The 21,526-nt window shown below is 40.3% G+C and overlaps 2 protein-coding genes across 3 annotated transcripts in view; one reads left to right on the forward strand and one right to left on the reverse strand.

The window, feature by feature from the left end:
- Positions 1–885, reverse strand: part of syngr1b (synaptogyrin 1b) — a gene marked incomplete at its 3' end in the record, with an annotated part of 37,485 nt that extends 36,600 nt beyond the window's left edge. The window contains 1 exon segment of the mRNA XM_083766263.1: positions 677–885. Within this exon segment, the coding sequence (XP_083622389.1) occupies positions 677–778 (102 nt within the window). The 5' untranslated portion in view covers positions 779–885.
- Positions 886–2,384: 1,499 nt separating this feature from the next.
- ift27 (intraflagellar transport 27 homolog (Chlamydomonas)) overlaps positions 2,385–21,526 on the forward strand; it is a 28,461-nt gene continuing 9,319 nt past the window's right edge. The window contains exons 1-4 of one of the 2 annotated variants that reach the window (XM_083764260.1): positions 2,385–2,507; positions 4,005–4,084; positions 13,164–13,223; positions 14,261–14,320. In XM_083764260.1, the coding sequence (XP_083620386.1) occupies positions 2,474–2,507; positions 4,005–4,084; positions 13,164–13,223; positions 14,261–14,320 (234 nt within the window). In that variant the 5' untranslated portion in view covers positions 2,385–2,473. Of the gene's footprint in view, positions 2,508–4,004; positions 4,085–8,022; positions 8,143–13,163; positions 13,224–14,260; positions 14,321–21,526 lie in introns of those variants that run through there. The other variant, XM_083764261.1, reaches the window with a different exon arrangement.

Genomic DNA, 21,526 nt, shown 5'->3' on the forward strand with positions numbered 1-21,526 from the left:
CCCCAATCCAACCCTTGATGCTTGAGTGTCAAGCAGGGAGGCACTGGGTCCCATTTTTACAGTCTTTGGTCTGACCCGGCCGGGGATCGAACCCCAACCTCCCAGTCTCAGGGCGGACACTCTAACCACAAGGCCACTGAGCTGGTGGTGGTCCTATAGGCCTATAATAATAAACACTATCGTAATCATTCCAATATACACACAGCCTGTCGAGGCAGCAGGATGGAAAAAATGAAAAAATATAATAAATAATAATAATCTATACATTTATATAGTGCTGTTCTATAAGAAGCCATACCCAAGTCTTGTGGAGAACATGTAGTCTAATAATAATAATAGATAAACAGTGAACACATAAGTACACACACACACACACACACACACACACACACACACACACAGCTAGCTCTGGAGTGGAGGTGTGTGTGTGGTGTATACGTAGGCAACAACAGCAGGACAATCTCAATGTCAAATCACCACAACAACAACAACAACAAGGAATAATATAACCTGCGACAGTCAGTCAGGGGGTGGACGACGACATCGTGACAGATGCTCGTCCACGTCGTGGGGGGGGGGGGGGGGGGGTGGGGGGTGGGGTGGGCTCTTATGAAATCAAAACGTATGCTACAGTAGCATAGCCTACAGTAGGAGACAGAGGAGTAGAGCTACTCACCCAAGACACTATGCGGAGAACGGTGTGGGGCTGCTGGAAAAACGTGACGGGGTCGAACGCCCCTCCGGCCTTCCCAGCTCCATATGCCTGCATCCCCTCCATGGTCAGACACTAGCTCCTCTCTCTCTCTCTCTCTCTCCTCCTCTCCCCGTTCCGTTCCCCAGCGCGCTCCGCTCTGCACTCAAAGGCGAGGAGGGCGACACCAACACCACCACGGCGTGTGTGTGTGTGTGTGTGTGTGTGTGTGTGTGTGTGTGTGTGTACGCGACGGTGCGCGCGCGCGTGTGCGTGACTGTGTGTGTGTGTGTGTGTGTGTGTGTGTGGGAGGCACGAGACGCGGACAATCCCTGATAAGCTTCCGCTATGCGTGTGTGTGTGTGTGTGTGTGTGTGTGTGTGTGTGTGTGTGTGTGTGTGTGTGTGTGTGTCTCTCTCTCTCTCTCTCTCTCTCGCACGCACTGCCGATAGGCTATTATTCTGTTGGCTGTCCTTTTAAACCTTTCAATGTCTCTCGTCCTCCTCTCTCTCGATATTTCAAATCAATGTACCGTATATGGACATTGCCCCGTGTTCCCTCTCTCTCTCTCTCTCTCTCTCTCTCTCTCTCTCTCTCTCTCTCTCTCCCTCTCTCTCTCTCTTACTATCCCTCTAGCTCTCTCTCTCTCTCTCTCGCTCTCCCTATCTCTCCCCCTCTCTCTCGCTCTCTCTCTCTCTCTCTCTCTCTCTCTCTCTCTCTCTCTTACTATGCCTCTAGCTCTCTCTCTCTCTCTCTCTCTCTCTCTCTCTCCCTCTCTCTCTCTCTCTCTCCCTCCCTTTCCCCCTCTCTCTCGTGTTCTTCGTCCTTCAAGAGAGAGAGAGAGAGAGAGAGAGGGGGGGGGGGGGGGTTAGAGCGTGGTGATCGCATGAGCGCGCTTTCGCTGTCAAGTCTCCCCGGTGGTAGAAATTGTGTCCGTGCGCGTAAAGCCCCATTTATTATGCTTCGTCGCGGCCGAAAACTGCAGACCTACAAGCTCACACGGCGCCTCGGACGTGACGCTTTGTGAGCTTGTAGGTCTGCTTTACTTTACCCCCCTCGGAAAACATCACGAGGGTTGCGCGCCTTTGCGCACAGGACGCACAGTCTCACACAGACAGGACCTCCAAGTCACGCGCTGGCCCGCTCCCCTATGGCTGCTCCTTTTGCCGGCGTTGAAACAACACACAGGAAACTAAATAGTTTAATAACAGACTAAAATGGGAATTAAGTCAAGGATTCTTTCAAGTTTCAACTGCTCTGTAGGCCTAATGAATGGGGGGCATCAAACACGGACAAATGCCGAAATGTGCAAGAAGTTAGAAACAATAAACTAAACAAAGTATGGTAAAATATGTCGGCTAATATTGTTCAAAACAAGCACATTTCACTAGGCAATTAATATGCAACTTCCATGATGATGAGCAACTAACTAATTTCATAGAGATTAACCAGAGAAGAGGTTTCCATATTATCGACCATCTGCGCCCTCCAGTGGTGGTTATTGGATATTGCCTCGTACATGCGTCACTCCTCTGCGTCGTTACAGCCACCGCCATTGGTTGCAGCCGGCCAATCAAAGTCCACGTGACTCTTCGTACGCGCCCGCTGATTGGTCCAGTGGCGCAGCTCCTTGGCCGGTTGCTAGGAGACGCGTCGTGTCCATTGTTGCCGAGGAGGCGTACGGAAGAAAGCAGTGAACACTTATAAACAAACGAGACCTTTTTTCCTCGTAAGGATTTTTTTTCGAGATTTACATAAGCTGCAGGAAGGTTCTCCTCTGACATGGTGAAGCTGAGAGCCCGGTGTCTGCTTGTCGGTAGGCTGTGATTCAGAGCTACATCCCACGCTACATTCTTCTTATGTGTCCACAGACTCCACACATTGCATTTTGCTATTCACTATCACAAACAATAAGTTAACAATATCAAGCTCTTTCAGTTTCATTCCATCCTGTGATAAGTGATAACCAGTATGCCTCCGACTATCTAGATTTGCAGACGACTCACTGTAACGTTCTCCTATTAGGCTAAGTATTGATTGATTGATTGATTGATTGATTGAATAGTTTTACCAGTTTGCAAAAAGTATTCGTATGCAATGATGTTAAAGGATAACACAGAAAGCCCTATTAAAGGGCTTGTTTCTGTTGTGATCCTGTAATCAATCACTGGCTTTGATGTAGCCTAAGATTTAGACTCTCGTAGATGTATTTGACCGATTATGACATAGATTGAAAGTCTAAATCTTAGGTTAGGTTTGATGTTCAATGTACAACACGTGACATATACGTGTGTTGATTACATTTAACATCAAACCCACAGATGGATAGTTTATTAGACAAGTCCACACATTGCTCACACATATTAATAATAATAATAATAAAACTTTATTTGTATAGCACCTTTCATGACATGAAATGCAGCTCAAAGTGCTTTACAGAACAATGGAGAATAAAAGAAAAGCAAGGCAACGGCATTAAAAAACAAGCAGTAATGCAATACAGTGAGGACATGAAAAATAAAAAATAAAAGATGATAAAGGCGGCTAATTTGTAACTTAACCTGGATCATGCCAACATTGACGTAGGGGGAATTAAATATATAAAAAAAAAGGTAGGCTATGTCAGTTAAATTATGTCCCCTCGCTCACAACTGTATGTGAATTACATCCTGCATATAGTTACTATTACTACATTCCTTCAAACTCCTATAACTGACTAATAACTGGGAGGGAGGAAATATTTCTAAAGAAGAATACAAATAAAATAATCAGTTGGAAATATTAGGCTAGTTAAATAAGTCCCCCCTCACGTCTGTATATGCAAATTACATCCTGCACATAATTCTACATTCCTTCAAACTCCTATAACTGACTCGAGAGTGGGAGGGAGAAAATATTTCTAAAGAAGAAAAATTAAATAATCAGTTGGAAAAATATTTATTTTTTACGTGTCACTAGCCAACTTGGAACAATGCAAGTTGGAAATGCATGCCCCACCCAGTTATTATGTCTGTGTCTCTTTTATGCCCAAATATGGAGTCTATATGAAGATGTCAGAACATCATTGTGATGTCAGAACAGGCCAGTGTATGTACGTTACGTACACACAGAGACTTGGTGTATTTATAGATAGATGTTGATATGGCACATGCACAGACTAATCAATAATACATTGAAAACATGGCAATTCATGTCAAAGGTTGCAGCCCCCCACTAAGTGAGTGTGTGTGTGTGTGTGTGTGTGTGTGTGTGTGTGTGTGTGTGTGTGTGTGTGTGTGTGTGTGTGTGTGTGTGTGTGTGTGTGTGTGTGTAGGGGATGCTGCAGTAGGGAAAAGTGCTCTGGCTCAGATGTTCTGCAGTGACGGTGCACACTTCCAGAAGAACTACAGCATGGTGAGAATGTACACACACACACACACACACACACACACACACACACACACACACACACACACACACACACACACACACACACACACACACACACCAGTCTCTACACTGGATTCATACATTAGACCAGCCATAGAGGGTCTGTCAATAGGATAGAGAGTCTGTCATGGGAAACGGTCAAGAACCGAAGCTCACAGTCATTCGTCAAAGGACCTCTGACCTTTAGATGGCCTAATTATATGATTGTATGAATTATATGATTATTGAAAATGAATCAGTGTCCGTGTTCCGGGCTTGTGTCCTTCACTGATTGGAGACTGGAGATGACGTCATGTTTTTTTAGATAAGCTGCAGTCCCCTGACAGATGTGCACATGTTGGAGCTCTTATTATTGCACACTAATCCACAAGAATAGTCAGTTCAGTTCATTAGCACATTCTCTGTCATGATATGAACCGTATTCCCAATAGAAAATGCACAGCCACGGTCCAAACGTGTCCTTCTCCTCAACTGGCATGCACGTGCGCGTGCACACGCGTTGTGGGTGCGTGTGCACACGCATGTGGGTGCGTGTGCACACGCGTTGTGGGTGCGTGTGCACACGCGTTGTGGGTGCGTGTAGTCTCCTGCACACAATTAACCAGTCCAGAAATTGCGGTAAACCAAGCAATTATAAAGTGTCACTTAATCTCACTTTGACATTAATTCAGTCATTAAGTCAGATGGCACTAAAATGTGTTCTTTCAAGTGTCTATCTGCCCACAGAAAGCCCTATAGGCTAAACATAGCCCTATAGCCTAAAGCCCTATAGGCTAAACATAGCCCTATAGCCTAAAGCCCTATAGGCTAAACATAGCCCTATAGCCTAAAGCCCTATAGGCTAAACATAGCCCTATAGCCTAAAGCCCTATAGGCTAAACATAGCCCTATAGCCTAAAGCCCTATAGGCTAAACATAGCCCTATAGCCTAAAGCCCTATAGGCTAAACATAGCCCTATAGCCTAAAGCCCTATAGGCTAAACATAGCCCTATAGCCTAAAGCCCTATAGGCTAAACATAGCCCTATAGCCTAAAGCCCTATAGGCTAAACATAGCCCTATAGCCTAAAGCCCTATAGGCTAAACATAGCCCTATAGCCTAAAGCCCTATAGGCTAAACATAGCCAAACAAGGACTCAAACTTCACTATGTCTCCATCGACGTCCACATTCTTTTGTTCCCTGTTGCTTCTTTCAACGTGCAAGTTACACTAACTCGTAAAACATTTGTTTTCTTTTCTCTTATACGTTTATCATTCAGAGCTAACTTGAAGTTCTCCCCACATACACATTGTACCGCTCTGTTTGTTTCTTCTCTCTCTCTCTACCACCAGTGGCTATCCAGGGTTTGAAACTCTTTTTTTTCTTTTTTTAAGATTTGTTTTTGGCTTTTCTGTCTTTATTGATAGTATCAAGTGAAAATAGACAGCAAAGAGGGAGAGAGAGAGAAGGTGAGAGACATGCAGCAAAGGTCGTCATGAAGTTAACGGGACTCGAACACGCGACACGCTGTCAGGCCAAAGCCTATATGTGGCATGCGCCTGGACCACTTGGCCAGCGGGCCAGCGCCCCTGAAACTCTTTTTACACTGTTTACAGTAGTAAAAGATAACTTCTCCAAAGCAGCCACAGTACCAAGCTGAGTGAACCATACTTGTCCATTCCTTAACAATGATTTTCCTGCCCACCATTAATGCTGTATGAATCCAGTCAGCTAGAGGTGCGGGGAGGTGTTTTAATGGCGATGGATCACCCAGAATAAAGAGAGCAGGTGTATAAAGGAATATCCTGGTTTGTGGTTTGCATTATATTCTCATGAATAGCACACCATGCGCTGGTGGTACTTCAGACTATTTAAGTGAGTGAAACTCTTGTCACACTGTTTACAGGAGTATGGTTTTTCTCCAGTGTGGAGACGCAGGTGTTTCTTAAGATCCCCTGATTGAATGAAACTCTTGTCACACTCTTTACAGCAGTATGGTTTTTCTCCAGTGTGGATACGCTGGTGTTTCTTCACAGTACTTGCGTCAGTGAAACTCTTGTCACAATGTTCACAGTAGAAAGGTTTCTCTCCAGTGTGGTTACGCATATGTGCCTTCATGTTATTTGACTGAGTGAAACTCTTGTCACACTGTTTACAGGAGTATGGTTTTTCTCCAGTGTGGAGACGCAGGTGTTTCTTAAGATCCCCTGATTGAATGAAACTCTTGTCACACTGTTTACAGCAGTACGGTTTTTCTCCAGTGTGGAGACGCAGGTGTGTCTTCAGATTACTTGACTGATAGAATCTCTTGTCACACTGCTTACAGTGGTAAGGTTTTTCCCCAGTGTGGATACGCTGGTGTGCCTGCAGATGACTTAACCTTCTGAAACTCTTGTCACACTGTTTACAGATGCAGGTTTTCATTCTTGTGTAACTCGGACGATGTGTCTTACTCTTTACTTCTCCCACCAGAGCTACATTCTTTCTAAACTGTTGATGACTGTTAGACTTGGATTCATCTCTGTCTCTTTCAGTGCAGTTTATTTGCTGACAGGCTGCCGTGGCGTCCTGTTCATTCCTCAGTGTTTGGCAGTAGAGGTCGTTGTGGCTCCTCTTCATGTGTTCACGGAGGAAGGTGGAGCCACAGGCATATGGACACTCAGAACAGGAGACCCGAGTCTGGAAATGTTGGGGCTCGCTCCTTCCTTCCATCATCAAACGCAGCTATAAATGGACTGTGATGGGGAGTTCATTAGGTTCCTCTGCGGGGTTGGACAATGTATTTTATACTATATCCTTCCTCTGCTCTGTCTCTCTTCACTCACTCTCTCCATCAGTAAATTCCTTGAGGATAGATTTATTTAAGTAACACTGAGGTGACATATGCAGGCTGACCATGAGCTCAGGTCTGACATCACACATAACATAAACCGTTGCAGTGCAAGGCAAGCCTAGAAATGCAGATTTGTGCAGCTGTCCATTTTTGAGTGATTTGTGACTTGTCTACGCTGACATCACTATGGCATCACTATGACATCATCAATATGACATCATCACCAGGACACATAGAAGCCATGGGGTTACATCTGTCTGTCCATGTCTCTCAGTAGTAGGTTCTGTTACGTCCCGACCTAGCTGACGCACCCCCCACATGGAAATATAAATTGCATAAGCTATATAGAGACATAATTCCTATTTAATATGCACATATATGAACCTGAATATGGCATATATATGCAGCATAGGTTATATTCTGCATTATCTCATTCTCTGCTGTCCGGAGGAAACCGCATAACTCCAAAATGTTCACTTTTAAGGAAATTAATAAAAACCATATATCTTTTAAACGATGCAATGCTGCCTCATCAAAGTTGGTGTTGCATTAGATATTGTCAATTACTTGCATGAGAAGGAGAGAGGTGGTGGAGTTAGCTGTTTTAGCAGACAGTTTGAGGGTCCAATGGAGTTAAGAGGTTTTGTCCAATGCGTTTTTTTTACTACTTTCCATTGGTTCAATATTTTTGAAACAAGGGTGTTCAATAGCACTGATTTATGGGGGAAAAAAAATCTAAAACCTAAAAAAATTGAGTTATGAGGTTAATATATTTTAAATAAAACCATAGCACCACCACCATTAATGAGCCTTTTCATGTTGCGCACCCCCTAGAAGGCGCTCGCGCACCACAAGGGGTGAAAGAGCCACAGTTTGGGAATCACTGACCTATAGGCAACCACACGAATCACTGACCTATAGGCAACCACACGAATCACTGACCTATAGGCATCCACACTCACTCCCCAGGAATGCATTGTCTGCCTGTGTTCAAAATTCAGACGGGTTTCTCCAGCCACAGAGGAGAAGGGGGAAACCTCGCTATGAGTGTCGCACAATGTCTGATGACATCTCACTATATGCCACTTATACATATAACGGGAATCCCCTGAGGCACAGTCGCTATGTGGTGATGCTCGGTCAATGGCACACCTTCCAGCCAATCACAGTGGTAATTTTGGCGACATGGCACAGTACATCGGGTCTTCGGTTCGTATCTGTCAAATCTTTGAAGACTTCCCTTCCCTTCTCTCTCAGCTCCCTCTTTCTCCCACTTCTTTAGTGTCTTTCTTTTACTGAATTTGTCTAATTTGATCGAGTACTTTGGTTTCTTGGTTTCACCTGACACCTACTATATACAGAATATACTGTACATTCATGCAACAGAAGAATTAATACTATATAAATAATGCAGTCAATATCATGCGAACTTCCGATCTATGCCAATCACAGCTGTATATAAATAACCCATTTCCAAAAACCCAAAAGGCTTTCACTCGTCGTGACGTCATGTGGCAGTCAAGCCTATGGACTTTTAATATTTGCTTTAACATTAACATTGCTTTAACTTCTATCATGCATTAATACCTGGTCAGTACAGTGCTATAGTTTGGTAGATAACAATATGAGACATCTCATGTGTGAAATTCAAGTATATGTACCGTGACTGTGTACATACTAGTGTAGATTTGTCAATTTCTCAAGGAACACATCCCTACTACAGCAGAGCATGCTGATACCAATCTATCAATCAATGCAGGGAGCGCTAAATCTCCATCACTATGCATCCAAGAGCCGTGACATTAACCTGACGCACTCGCATACGCAGGGTCATGGCTCCCCAATGATCCCTTCTGTCAATGTTGCTATTGATTGAATGTAGCTCATGTCTATGCATGTACAGTAAAATGCATGTTCACATTAATTGCATGTGTACAAACTGCATAATCTATGTACATTATCTCTCTCTCTCTCACACACACACACACACACACACACACACACACACACACACACACACACACACATTAAACATCTGGATCAAGGCAGTGGAACCCTTTTAAGTTGTGTAGTTTTGCTAAGGGCACAGGACAGGTTGAGTACAAATTAAATTGGATCCGTGGGTGGGTGAGAGAGAGAGAGCTCTCGCCAACTCCTGGCGCGTCAGCAGTATTGTGGGCTCTGAGGTGAAGGGAACGTCGATAATTAATACAGCAGGATTTCTGGAAAGCCGGTAGCACAGGTGCTCCTCTCTCTCTCTCTCTCTATCTCTCACACACACACACACACACACACACACACGCACACTTCAAAAAAGTAACACTTCTGTATACCCCAATAGGTTAAACCCAGTCGTTTGTGATGTGTGTATTTGTTTTTGTTGGCATAAAGTTTGAGCAAAGTACCTTAGCGATTTCAGTATTGATCATCTACACAAGCCTAGTATATCTAGTTTGTTGACAAGAGCTGCTCTAATCTTGAACATCAGTACACCTACCCTAAGCCTAAACACATGCATTTATAGACGCACAAACCTCTCTATTCAGGAGAGAAAACTACCCGTTATCTTTTGCCAAACACATGGCTTGAAGTGAGTTTAAATTACGTGCCCGTTGGCACGTAATTTAAAAAAAAAAAAAATTACAATTTGAAAGAAAGAATATCACTTTGCATCTCCTTTTAATTGAACAGAACACCCAGCAATGTACTGTGTAGTAGTTCTGCACAGCAATAACTTTGGTCTGACTGATGTATTTATATGTGTTTCAAGCCTTATGACCTGCTGTAAAACCTTTTGCCCTTCGGGGACACTAATAAACAACCTTGAACCTTGAACATACTGTAAAGTGCTCATGACAATTAAGTGCTAGTCACGGTACCGTTGCTGTTTGAAATCATTTTTAGGCTAGCGTATGGGTATTGGCGTGCCAATTGCAACCAACAAACGCGCAATTTGCCAGAGACCTTTTGGGGAGGCAAAACAATTACAAAATGAAATAAATTGTGTGTCCTATCTATTGTACAGGGGCGAGCTTAAGCAGTCCAGCTGTACGAAGATTGGTTCCCCAGGCGAACACACACAGCCAAAACCTCACATTCTCAAACTTTTCATTCTGAAGGGTACGGAGTGGGTGTCCCCCATTCCGGTCACGTCCTCCTTTGAAATGTCAGACGGGCCGTTAGCAATATTCCTGCTTATTTGCTGCTAATAGGCTCTCATTGGCATTCCAGCAGGACACCCTGCCAATGCATCACGTCAGCTCATTAGCTGGCTCCAGAGTGAGACTGCAGTGTTACACCTAATTCACACACCAGATACAGAATAGAAATTAACTGATTCTTCTCAAGCTTACTTTCAGCTTGAAAATTGTTTTTGAGAGAGAGAGAGAGAGAGAGAGAGAGAGAGAGAGAGAGAGAGAGAGAGAGAGAGAGAGACAAATGTCCCTACAACGGAGAAATAGACATTGTGAGGGCCATTTTTCCCAGGCCTTACAAGAAAAATGTGGTTGCTTTATGGTTCAAAGTTGCACTTAATGTAAAGGTTACACTTACAATTAAGAAAATAATCAGGTTAGGGTTCAGGATCGGTTTAGGCGATCTACAAGCTCACTTGTAGATGGCACATTTTCAGCAATTCTTTTGGCTACTTTCAGCTAGTTCCAATGCTGTCCTAAAATGTTTATGAACGCATGAAGTATATTTTTATATACGTGTGTTTGTGTGTGTGTGTGTGGCTGTGTGTGTGTGTGTGTGTGTGTGTGTGTGTGTGGGGCTGTGTGTGTGGCTGTGTGTGTGTGTGTGTGTGTGTGTGGGGCTGTGTGTGGGGCTGTGTGTGGGGCTGTGTGTGTGGCTGTGTGTGGGGCTGTGTGTGTGTGTGTGTGTGTGTGTGTGTTTGTGTGTGTGTGTGTGTGTGGGGCTGTGTGTGTGTGTGTGTGGGGCTGTGTGTGGGGCTGTGTGTGGGGCTGTGTGTGTGGCTGTGTGTGGGGCTGTGTGTGTGTGTGTGTGTGTGTGTGTGTGTGTGTGTGTGTGTGTGTGTGTGTGTGTGTGTGTGTGTGTGGGGCTGTGTGTGTGTGTGTGGGGCTGTGTGTGGGGCTGTGTGTGGGGCTGTGTGTGTGGCTGTGTGTGGGGCTGTGTGTGTGTGTGTGTGGGGCTGTGTGTGGGGCTGTGTGTGTGTGTGTGTGGGGCTGTGTGTGGGGCTGTGTGTGGGGCTGTGTGTGTGTGTGTGTGGGGCTGTGTGTGGGGCTGTGTGTGGGGCTGTGTGTGGGGCTGTGTGTGGGGCTGTGTGTGTGTGTGTGTGTGTGTGTGTGTGTGTGTGTGGGGCTGTGTGTGTGGCTGTGTGCACTGAGGATTTGGGATCTAAGCAAGGCAGAGTTTGACCGTGGCTTTCTTCTTCAAGTTTGCCACAGTTGTTAGACCAAGCGGATAGGTCAAAGGTCACGGATCCAAACCTATCCAAGCCACTTGCGTGTGCTTCAGATCACCAAAACGCTTGAAGAGGATACACACTTCACAGCGTCTTGTTTTTATTCTGATATAATCGTCTCTACTGATACAGTATGACCTTCTCTAATGGCTCTCATATGGACTTTATCGTCGTTCTCTAGTGCAGTCAGTACTGAAGGTACTATGGTACATTTTGCATTATATAGTATATATAAATACATATTATAATTGAATACATACTACATTATTCATGAATACATACTGTACATACATAAATAAATACATACTATAATTGATTATCTATCAATCCCTAATTTGGGCATGTCATTTATAGCCAAAATGTTGCCAAAACATTGTGGGAGAAAGTGTAAAATAATAATAAAGTTGTTAATTTATTCATTGTGATAACAATGAATCAAAAAGAAAAAAAAATACATTTTTGATTATTCTATTGATTTAACCCATTCTGACCGGGCACCCATTTTGGTGTTGGCATCATGTCATGCTTTAGCTATTGAAAAATAGCAGACCTACAAGCTCATATCGCGCCACCGAGTGGCGCGATACGAGCTTGTAGGTCTGCTATTTTTGAAAAAAATCGAAGAACGACTGACATTTTTAGAATCTGATCTCAGGTCAGAATGGGTTCATCAGACCAGTGTGTGTCCGGCGGAAACCTCGTATGAATCTGATCTCAGGTCAGAATGGGTTAAAAGCTGTAGTCCATTACTTTCTTACTGAATAGAACTTCATTCCAAACCAATCTGTATCGTATGTTAGAACTAACACAACTGGAGTGGTTGTAGTTGGTCTGCCTGCGCTGTACAGAACTACTGTAATACTACTGTAATACTGTACAGAACTACTGTAATACTGGTTGAAAAGAGGTAGTAGTTCATGAACATTACGGATAGCAGCTTTAAAGGGACACTTCACCCTTTTTGCAAAAAAAATATATGTTAATGACGTTTAGAAGCTTTAGAACACTTTCCTGGGGGTATTTATGTGTGTAATATGTGGTTTTAGATATTTTAGATTGTAGCAGTGAGCCTGTTGTCTCTGATGTCATGGACACTGGGCTCACTTCCTTCCTGGACTACATGTTGTCTCAGTAAGACAGCTCTCCCCCTATGCACAAGGAGGAGCAGTGCACCAAAGAATTATGGGAATTGTAGTCCAGGAAGGTAGTGAGACCAGTGTCCATGACATCAGAGACACTGGGCTCACTGCTACAATCTAAAATATCTAAAACCACACATTACACACATAAAGACCCCCAGGAAAGTGTTCTAAAGCTTCTAAATGTCATTAACATATATTTTTTTGCAAAAAGGGTGAAGTGTCCCTTTAAGCTCCAGTAGTTTGTACAGCACCCTCTTCGTATAACCGAATAGTGAAAATTGACGACCTACAAGCTCACGTGTCACATCCGCTGTGAGCTTGTAGATCTACTATTTTTCTTTACTTTTTTTTTAACTAAAAAAAAAAAGAAAAAGGTTTCAACATTTTAGGGTATTGACCCTAAACTAGAGACTTAACCAGTAAGTCGTTATAATTGTATGGATATGCCCTCTATTCTGTAAGGGCCAGTGCAATGGCTAAAATGTCCAGTAGATACTGGACTATACAGCAGCATTTTGGCCCCTCAGGGGCGAGATAGGTTAATGAGCATTATAATCTATTGGGACAGTTTTTCATGCACCATGTTTTTGCAACAACTATGAAAATAACAGTGCCAAGAGTAACTCAGACTTAACGGGAATGTGACGGTTGTGTCATTTGGACAGACGACTGGTGTGGAGCTGCTGACGAAGTGTGTGAACATCCCAGAGACCAGCGACAGTGTGGTGAGTCCGACGCTCTTCCTCCATTACCCAGGAACCAGTCGGCCTATTCCAGTGGTTCTCAAACTATTCTTATGTTAACCCATTCTGACCTGAGATCAGATTCTAAAAATGTCTATTACATCCTGACAGTTTCATTATTAACCCATTCTGACCTGAGATCAGATTCTAAAAGTGTCTTCGATTTTTCAAAAATAGCAGACCTACAAGCTCGTATTGCGCCACTCGGTGGCGCGATATGAGCTTGTAGATCTGCTATTTTTAAATAGCTAAAGCACAACATGATGCTAACACCAAAATGGGTGCCCGTTCAGAATGGGTTTTAAGGACCCCCAAATTGATATTCTTTTGGCTCCGCGAACACCCCAAAATGATTTTGTGCCAGGGACCACTTTGAGAACCACGGGCTATTCAACATGGTTCTCACGACTGTGCAGCTGGTTGTACGTACAGTACATATTAGGCTACAGGGTTGGAACTATCCATTGTTTTCTTAGCCATTATTCTAATTACTTTTTCCAATTAATCTAATAATCGAGGAGTGCATTGTTTTTTTTGTTTTTTTTGTGCGTGCGTGTGCATGCAAAAAGTTCCTGCATGGCTTTCCTATTGTCACATTCATTTATCAGGTTTGTGGCATCACAGTGAGAACATTACCAACCGCTGGCGGTATAGCGGAAACTGGAAATGAAAATAGCAGTATGATTTAGCCTAATGTCCCTCTCTGTGCATGTAAGATATGATATTTCCTCACCGCTGTACTAATCCATTACTAGAACCCCAAAACAAGAATGGATGTGAAACTGAGGAATTATCCCCTATATACTGTATACTGTACCACTGCAGCAAAATCACCACTGTCATTTCGCTGCGTTTTTGTCATTCTCGTTTAGTCTACCCATCTCTCTCTCTCTCTCTCTCTCTCTCTCTCTCTCTCTCTCTCTCTCTCTCTCTCTCTCTCTCTCTCTCTCTCTCTCTCTCTCTCTCTCTCTCTCTCTCTCTCTCTCTCTCTCTCTCTCTCTCTCTCTCTCTCTCCCTAGGAGCTTTACATAATAGACTCTGCTGGCAGGGAGACGTTTGTAGAATCCTGTGAGAGAATGGTAAGGATTCAGCCCACGTGATATATTACTGCAAGTGAACAACCTTAAACTAACTTTGGGTGTTCCTTTATATCCTTGTAGCTCAGAGTGTACACATAGGTAACGTGAGGTTACATTTATTAAACTAACTTTATATCCTTGTAGCTCAGAGTGTACACATAGGTAACGTGAGGTTACATTTAATAAACTAACTTTATATCCTTGTAGCTCAGAGAGTACACATAGGTAACGTGAGGTTACATTTATTAAACTAACTTTATATCCTTGTAGCTCAGAGTGTACACATAGGTAACGTGAGGTTACATTTATTAAACTAACTTTATATCCGTGTAGCTCAGAGAGTACACATAGGTAACGTGAGGTTACATTTATTAAACTAACTTTATATCCTTGTAGCTCAGAGAGTACACATAGGTAACGTGAGGTTACATTTATTAAACTAACTTTATATCCTTGTAGCTCAGAGAGTACACATAGGTAACGTGAGGTTACATTTATTAAACTAACTTTATATCCTTGTAGCTCAGAGAGTACACATAGGTAACGTGAGGTTACATTTATTAAACTAACTTTATATCCTTGTAGCTCAGAGTGTACACATAGGTAACGTGAGGTTACATTTATTAAACTAACTTTATATCCTTGTAGCTCAGAGTGTACACATAGGTAACGTGAGGTTACATTTATTAAACTAACTTTATATCCTTGTAGCTCAGAGAGTACACATAGGTAACGTGAGGTTACATTTATTAAACTAACTTTATATCCTTGTAGCTCAGAGAGTACACATAGGTAACGTGAGGTTACATTTATTAAACTAACTTTATATCCTTGTAGCTCAGAGAGTACACATAGGTAACGTGAGGTTACATTTATTAAACTAACTTTATATCCTTGTAGCTCAGAGTGTACACATAGGTAACGTGAGGTTACATTCATTAAACTAACTTTATATCCTTGTAGCTCAGAGAGTACACATAGGTAACGTGAGGTTACATTTACTAAACTAACTTTATATCCTTGTAGCTCAGAGAGTACACATAGGTAACGTGAGGTTACATTTATTAAACTAACTTTATATCCTTGTAGCTCAGAGAGTACACATAGGTAACGTGAGGTTACATTCATTAACTAACTTTATATCCTTGTAGCTCAGAGTGTACACATAGGTAACGTGAGGTTACATTTATTAAACTAACTTTATATCCCTGTAACTCAGAGTGTACACATAGGTAACGTGAGGTTACATTTATTAAACTAACTTTATATCCTTGTAGCTCAGAGAGTACACATAGGTAACATGATGTTACATTCATTAAACTAACTTTATATCCTTGTAGCTCAGAGTGTACACATAGGTAACGTGAGGTTACATTTATTAAACTAACTTTATATCCTTGTAGCTCAGAGTGTACACATAGGTAACGTGAGGTTACATTCATTAAACTAACTTTATATCCTTGTAGCTCAGAGAGTACACATAGGTAACGTGAGGTTACATTTATTAAACTAACTTTATATCCTTGTAGCTCAGAGAGTACATATAGGTAACGTGAGGTTACATTCATTAAACTAACTTTATATCCTTGTAGCTCAGAGAGTACACATAGGTAACGTGAGGTTACATTTATTAAACTAACTTTATATCCTTGTAGCTCAGAGTGTACACATAGGTAACGTGAGGTTACATTTATTAAACTAACTTTATATCCTTGTAGCTCAGAGAGTACACATAGGTAACGTGAGGTTACATTTATTAAACTAACTTTATATCCTTGTAGCTCAGAGAGTACACATAGGTAACGTGAGGTTACATTTATTAAACTAACTTTATATCCGTGTAGCTCAGAGTGTACACATAGGTAACGTGAGGTTACATTCATTAAACTAACTTTATATCCTTGTAGCTCAGAGTGTACACATAGGTAACGTGAGGTTACATTTATTAAACTAACTTTATATCCTTGTAGCTCAGAGTGTACACATAGGTAACGTGAGGTTACATTTATTAAACTAACTTTATATCCTTGTAGCTCAGAGTGTACACATAGGTAACGTGAGGTTACATTTAATAAACTAACTTTATATCCTTGTAGCTCAGAGTGTACACATAGGTAACGTGAGGTTACATTTATTAAACTAACTTTATATCCTTGTAGCTCAGAGAGTACACATAGGTAACGTGAGGTTACATTTATTAAACTAACTTTATATCCTTGTAGCTCAGAGTGTACACATAGGTAACGTGAGGTTACATTTAATAAACTAACTTTATATCCTTGTAGCTCAGAGTGTACACATAGGTAACGTGAGGTTACATTTATTAAACTAACTTTATATCCTTGTAGCTCAGAGAGTACACATAGGTAACGTGAGGTTACATTCATTAAACTAACTTTATATCCTTGTAGCTCAGAGTGTACACATAGGTAACGTGAGGTTACATTCATTAAACTAACTTTATATCCTTGTAGCTCAGAGTGTACACATAGGTAACGTGAGGTTACATTTATTAAACTAACTTTATATCCTTGTAGCTCAGAGTGTACACATAGGTAACGTGAGGTTACATTTATTAAACTAACTTTATATCCTTGTAGCTCAGAGAGTACACATAGGTAACGTGAGGTTACATTTAATAAACTAACTTTATATCCTTGTAGCTCAGAGTGTACACATAGGTAACGTGAGGTTACATTTATTAAACTAACTTTATATCCTTGTAGCTCAGAGAGTACACATAGGTAACGTGAGGTTACATTTAATAAACTAACTTTATATCCTTGTAGCTCAGAGTGTACACATAGGTAACGTGAGGTTACATTTAATAAACTAACTTTATATCCTTGTAGCTCAGAGAGTACACATAGGTAACGTGAGGTTACATTTATTAAACTAACTTTATATCCTTGTAGCTCAGAGAGTACACATAGGTAACGTGAGGTTACATTTATTAAACTAACTTTATATCCTTGTAGCTCAGAGAGTACACATAGGTAACGTGAGGTTACATTTATTAAACTAACTTTATATCCTTGTAGCTCAGAGTGTACACATAGGTAACGTGAGGTTACATTTATTAAACTAACTTTATATCCTTGTAGCTCAGAGTGTACACATAGGTAACGTGAGGTTACATTTATTAAACTAACTTTATATCCTTGTAGCTCAGAGTGTACACATAGGTAACGTGAGGTTACATTTATTAAACTAACTTTATATCCTTGTAGCTCAGAGTGTACACATAGGTAACATGAGGTTACATTTATTAAACTAACTTTATATCCTTGTAGCTCAGAGTGTACACATAGGTAACGTGAGGTTACATTTATTAAACTAACTTTATATCCTTGTAGCTCAGAGAGTACACATAGGTAACGTGAGGTTACATTTATTAAACTAACTTTATATCCCTGTAGCTCAGAGTGTACACATAGGTAACGTGAGGTTACATTTATTAAACTAACTTTATATCCTTGTAGCTCAGAGTGTACACATAGGTAACGTGAGGTTACATTTATTAAACTAACTTTATATCCCTGTAGCTCAGAGTGTACACATAGGTAACGTGAGGTTACATTTATTAAACTAACTTTATATCCTTGTAGCTCAGAGTGTACACATAGGTAACGTGAGGTTACATTTATTAAACTAACTTTATATCCTTGTAGCTCAGAGTGTACACATAGGTAACGTGAGGTTACATTTATTAAACTAACTTTATATCCTTGTAGCTCAGAGAGTACACATAGGTAACGTGAGGTTACATTTATTAAACTAACTTTATATCCTTGTAGCTCAGAGAGTACACATAGGTAACGTGAGGTTACATTTATTAAACTAACTTTATATCCTTGTAGCTCAGAGAGTACACATAGGTAACGTGAGGTTACATTTATTAAACTAACTTTATATCCTTGTAGCTCAGAGTGTACACATAGGTAACGTGAGGTTACATTTATTAAACTAACTTTATATCCTTGTAGCTCAGAGTGTACACATAGGTAACGTGAGGTTACATTTAATAAACTAACTTTATATCCTTGTAGCTCAGAGTGTACACATAGGTAACGTGAGGTTACATTTATTAAACTAACTTTATATCCTTGTAGCTCAGAGTGTACACATAGGTAACGTGAGGTTACATTTATTAAACTAACTTTATATCCTTGTAGCTCAGAGAGTACACATAGGTAACGTGAGGTTACATTTATTAAACTAACTTTATATCCTTGTAGCTCAGAGTGTACACATAGGTAACGTGAGGTTACATTCATTAAACTAACTTTATATCCTTGTAGCTCAGAGAGTACACATAGGTAACATGAGGTTACATTTATTAAACTAACTTTATATCCTTGTAGCTCAGAGTGTACACATAAGGTAACGTGAGGTTACATTTATTAAACTAACTTTATATCCTTGTAGCTCAGAGTGTACACATAGGTAACGTGAGGTTACATTTATTAAACTAACTTTATATCCCTGTAGCTCAGAGAGTACACATAGGTAACGTGAGGTTACATTTATTAAACTAACTTTATATCCTGTAGCTCAGAGAGTACACATAGGTAACGTGAGGTTACATTTATTAAACTAACTTTATATCCTTGTAGCTCAGAGAGTACACATAGGTAACGTGAGGTTACATTTATTAAACTAACTTTATATCCTTGTAGCTCAGAGTGTACACATAGGTAACGTGAGGTTACATTTAATAAACTAACTTTATATCCTTGTAGCTCAGAGTGTACACATAGGTAACGTGAGGTTACATTTATTAAACTAACTTTATATCCTTGTAGCTCAGAGAGTACACATAGGTAACGTGAGGTTACATTTATTAAACTAACTTTATATCCTTGTAGCTCAGAGAGTACACATAGGTAACGTGAGGTTACATTTATTAAACTAACTTTATATCCTTGTAGCTCAGAGTGTACACATAGGTAACGTGAGGTTACATTTATTAAACTAACTTTATATCCTTGTAGCTCAGAGAGTACACATAGGTAACGTGAGGTTACATTTATTAAACTAACTTTATATCCTTGTAGCTCAGAGAGTACACATAGGTAACGTGAGGTTACATTCATTAAACTAACTTTATATCCTTGTAGCTCAGAGTGTACACATAGGTAACGTGAGGTTACATTTATTAAACTAACTTTATATCCTTGTAGCTCAGAGAGTACACATAGGTAACGTGAGGTTACATTCATTAAACTAACTTTATATCCTTGTAGCTCAGAGAGTACACATAGGTAACGTGAGGTTACATTTATTAAACTAACTTTATATCCTTGTAGCTCAGAGTGTACACATAGGTAACGTGAGGTTACATTTATTAAACTAACTTTATATCCCTGTAGCTCAGAGAGTACACATAGGTAACGTGAGGTTACATTTATTAAACTAACTTTATATCCTTGTAGCTCAGAGAGTACACATAGGTAACGTGAGGTTACATTCATTAAACTAACTTTATATCCTTGTAGCTCAGAGTGTACACATAGGTAACGTGAGGTTACATTTATTAAACTAACTTTATATCCTTGTAGCTCAGAGAGTACACATAGGTAACGTGAGGTTACATTTATTAAACTAACTTTATATCCCTGTAGCTCAGAGAGTACACATAGGTAACGTGAGGTTACATTTATTAAACTAACTTTATATCCTTGTAGCTCAGAGAGTACACATAGGTAACGTGAGGTTACATTTATTAAACTAACTTTATATCCTTGTAGCTCAGAGAGTACACATAGGTAACGTGAGGTTACATTTATTAAACTAACTTTATATCCTTGTAGCTCAGAGTGTACACATAGGTAACGTGAGGTTACATTTAATAAACTAACTTTATATCCTTGTAGCTCAGAGTGTACACATAGGTAACGTGAGGTTACATTTATTAAACTAACTTTATATCCTTGTAGCTCAGAGTGTACACATAGGTAACGTGAGGTTACATTTATTAAACTAACTTTATATCCTTGTAGCTCAGAGAGTACACATAGGTAACGTGAGGTTACATTTATTCAACTAACTTTATATCCTTGTAGCTCAGAGTGTACACATAGGTAACGTGATGTTACATTTATTAAACTAACTTTATATCCTTGTAGCTCAGAGTGTACACATAGGTAACGTGAGGTTACATTTATTAAACTAACTTTATATCCTTGTAGCTCAGAGTGTACACATAGGTAACGTGAGGTTACATTTATTAAACTAACTTTATATCCTTGTAGCTCAGAGTGTACACATAGGTAACGTGAGGTTACATTTATTAAACTAACTTTATATCCTTGTAGCTCAGAGAGTACACATAGGTAACATGAGGTTACATTTATTAAACTAACTTTATATCCTTGTAGCTCAGAGAGTACACATAGGTAACGTGAGGTTACATTTATTAAACTAACTTTATATCCTTGTAGCTCAGAGTGTACACATAGGTAACGTGAGGTTACATTTATTAAACTAACTTTATATCCGTGTAGCTCAGAGAGTACACATAGGTAACGTGAGGTTACATTTATTAAACTAACTTTATATCCTTGTAGCTCAGAGAGTACACATAGGTAACGTGAGGTTACATTTATTAAACTAACTTTATATCCTTGTAGCTCAGAGAGTACACATAGGTAACGTGAGGTTACATTTATTAAACTAACTTTATATCCTTGTAGCTCAGAGTGTACACATAGGTAACATGAGGTTACATTTATTAAACTAACTTTATATCCTTGTAGCTCAGAGTGTACACATAGGTAACGTGAGGTTACATTTATTAAACTAACTTTATATCCTTGTAGCTCAGAGAGTACACATAGGTAACATGAGGTTACATTTATTAAACTAACTTTATATCCTTGTAGCTCAGAGTGTACACATAGGTAACGTGAGGTTACATTCATTAAACTAACTTTATATCCTTGTAGCTCAGAGAGTACACATAGGTAACGTGAGGTTACATTCATTAAACTAACTTTATATCCTTGTAGCTCAGAGTGTACACATAGGTAACGTGAGGTTACATTTATTAAACTAACTTTATATCCTTGTAGCTCAGAGTGTACACATAGGTAACGTGAGGTTACATTTATTAAACTAACTTTATATCCTTGTAGCTCAGAGAGTACACATAGGTAACGTGAGGTTACATTTATTAAACTAACTTTATATCCTTGTAGCTCAGAG

This window comes from Protomyctophum parallelum (genome assembly GCF_964188405.1).
Source record: "Protomyctophum parallelum genome assembly, chromosome: 5".
Taxonomy (NCBI): domain Eukaryota; kingdom Metazoa; phylum Chordata; class Actinopteri; order Myctophiformes; family Myctophidae; genus Protomyctophum; species Protomyctophum parallelum.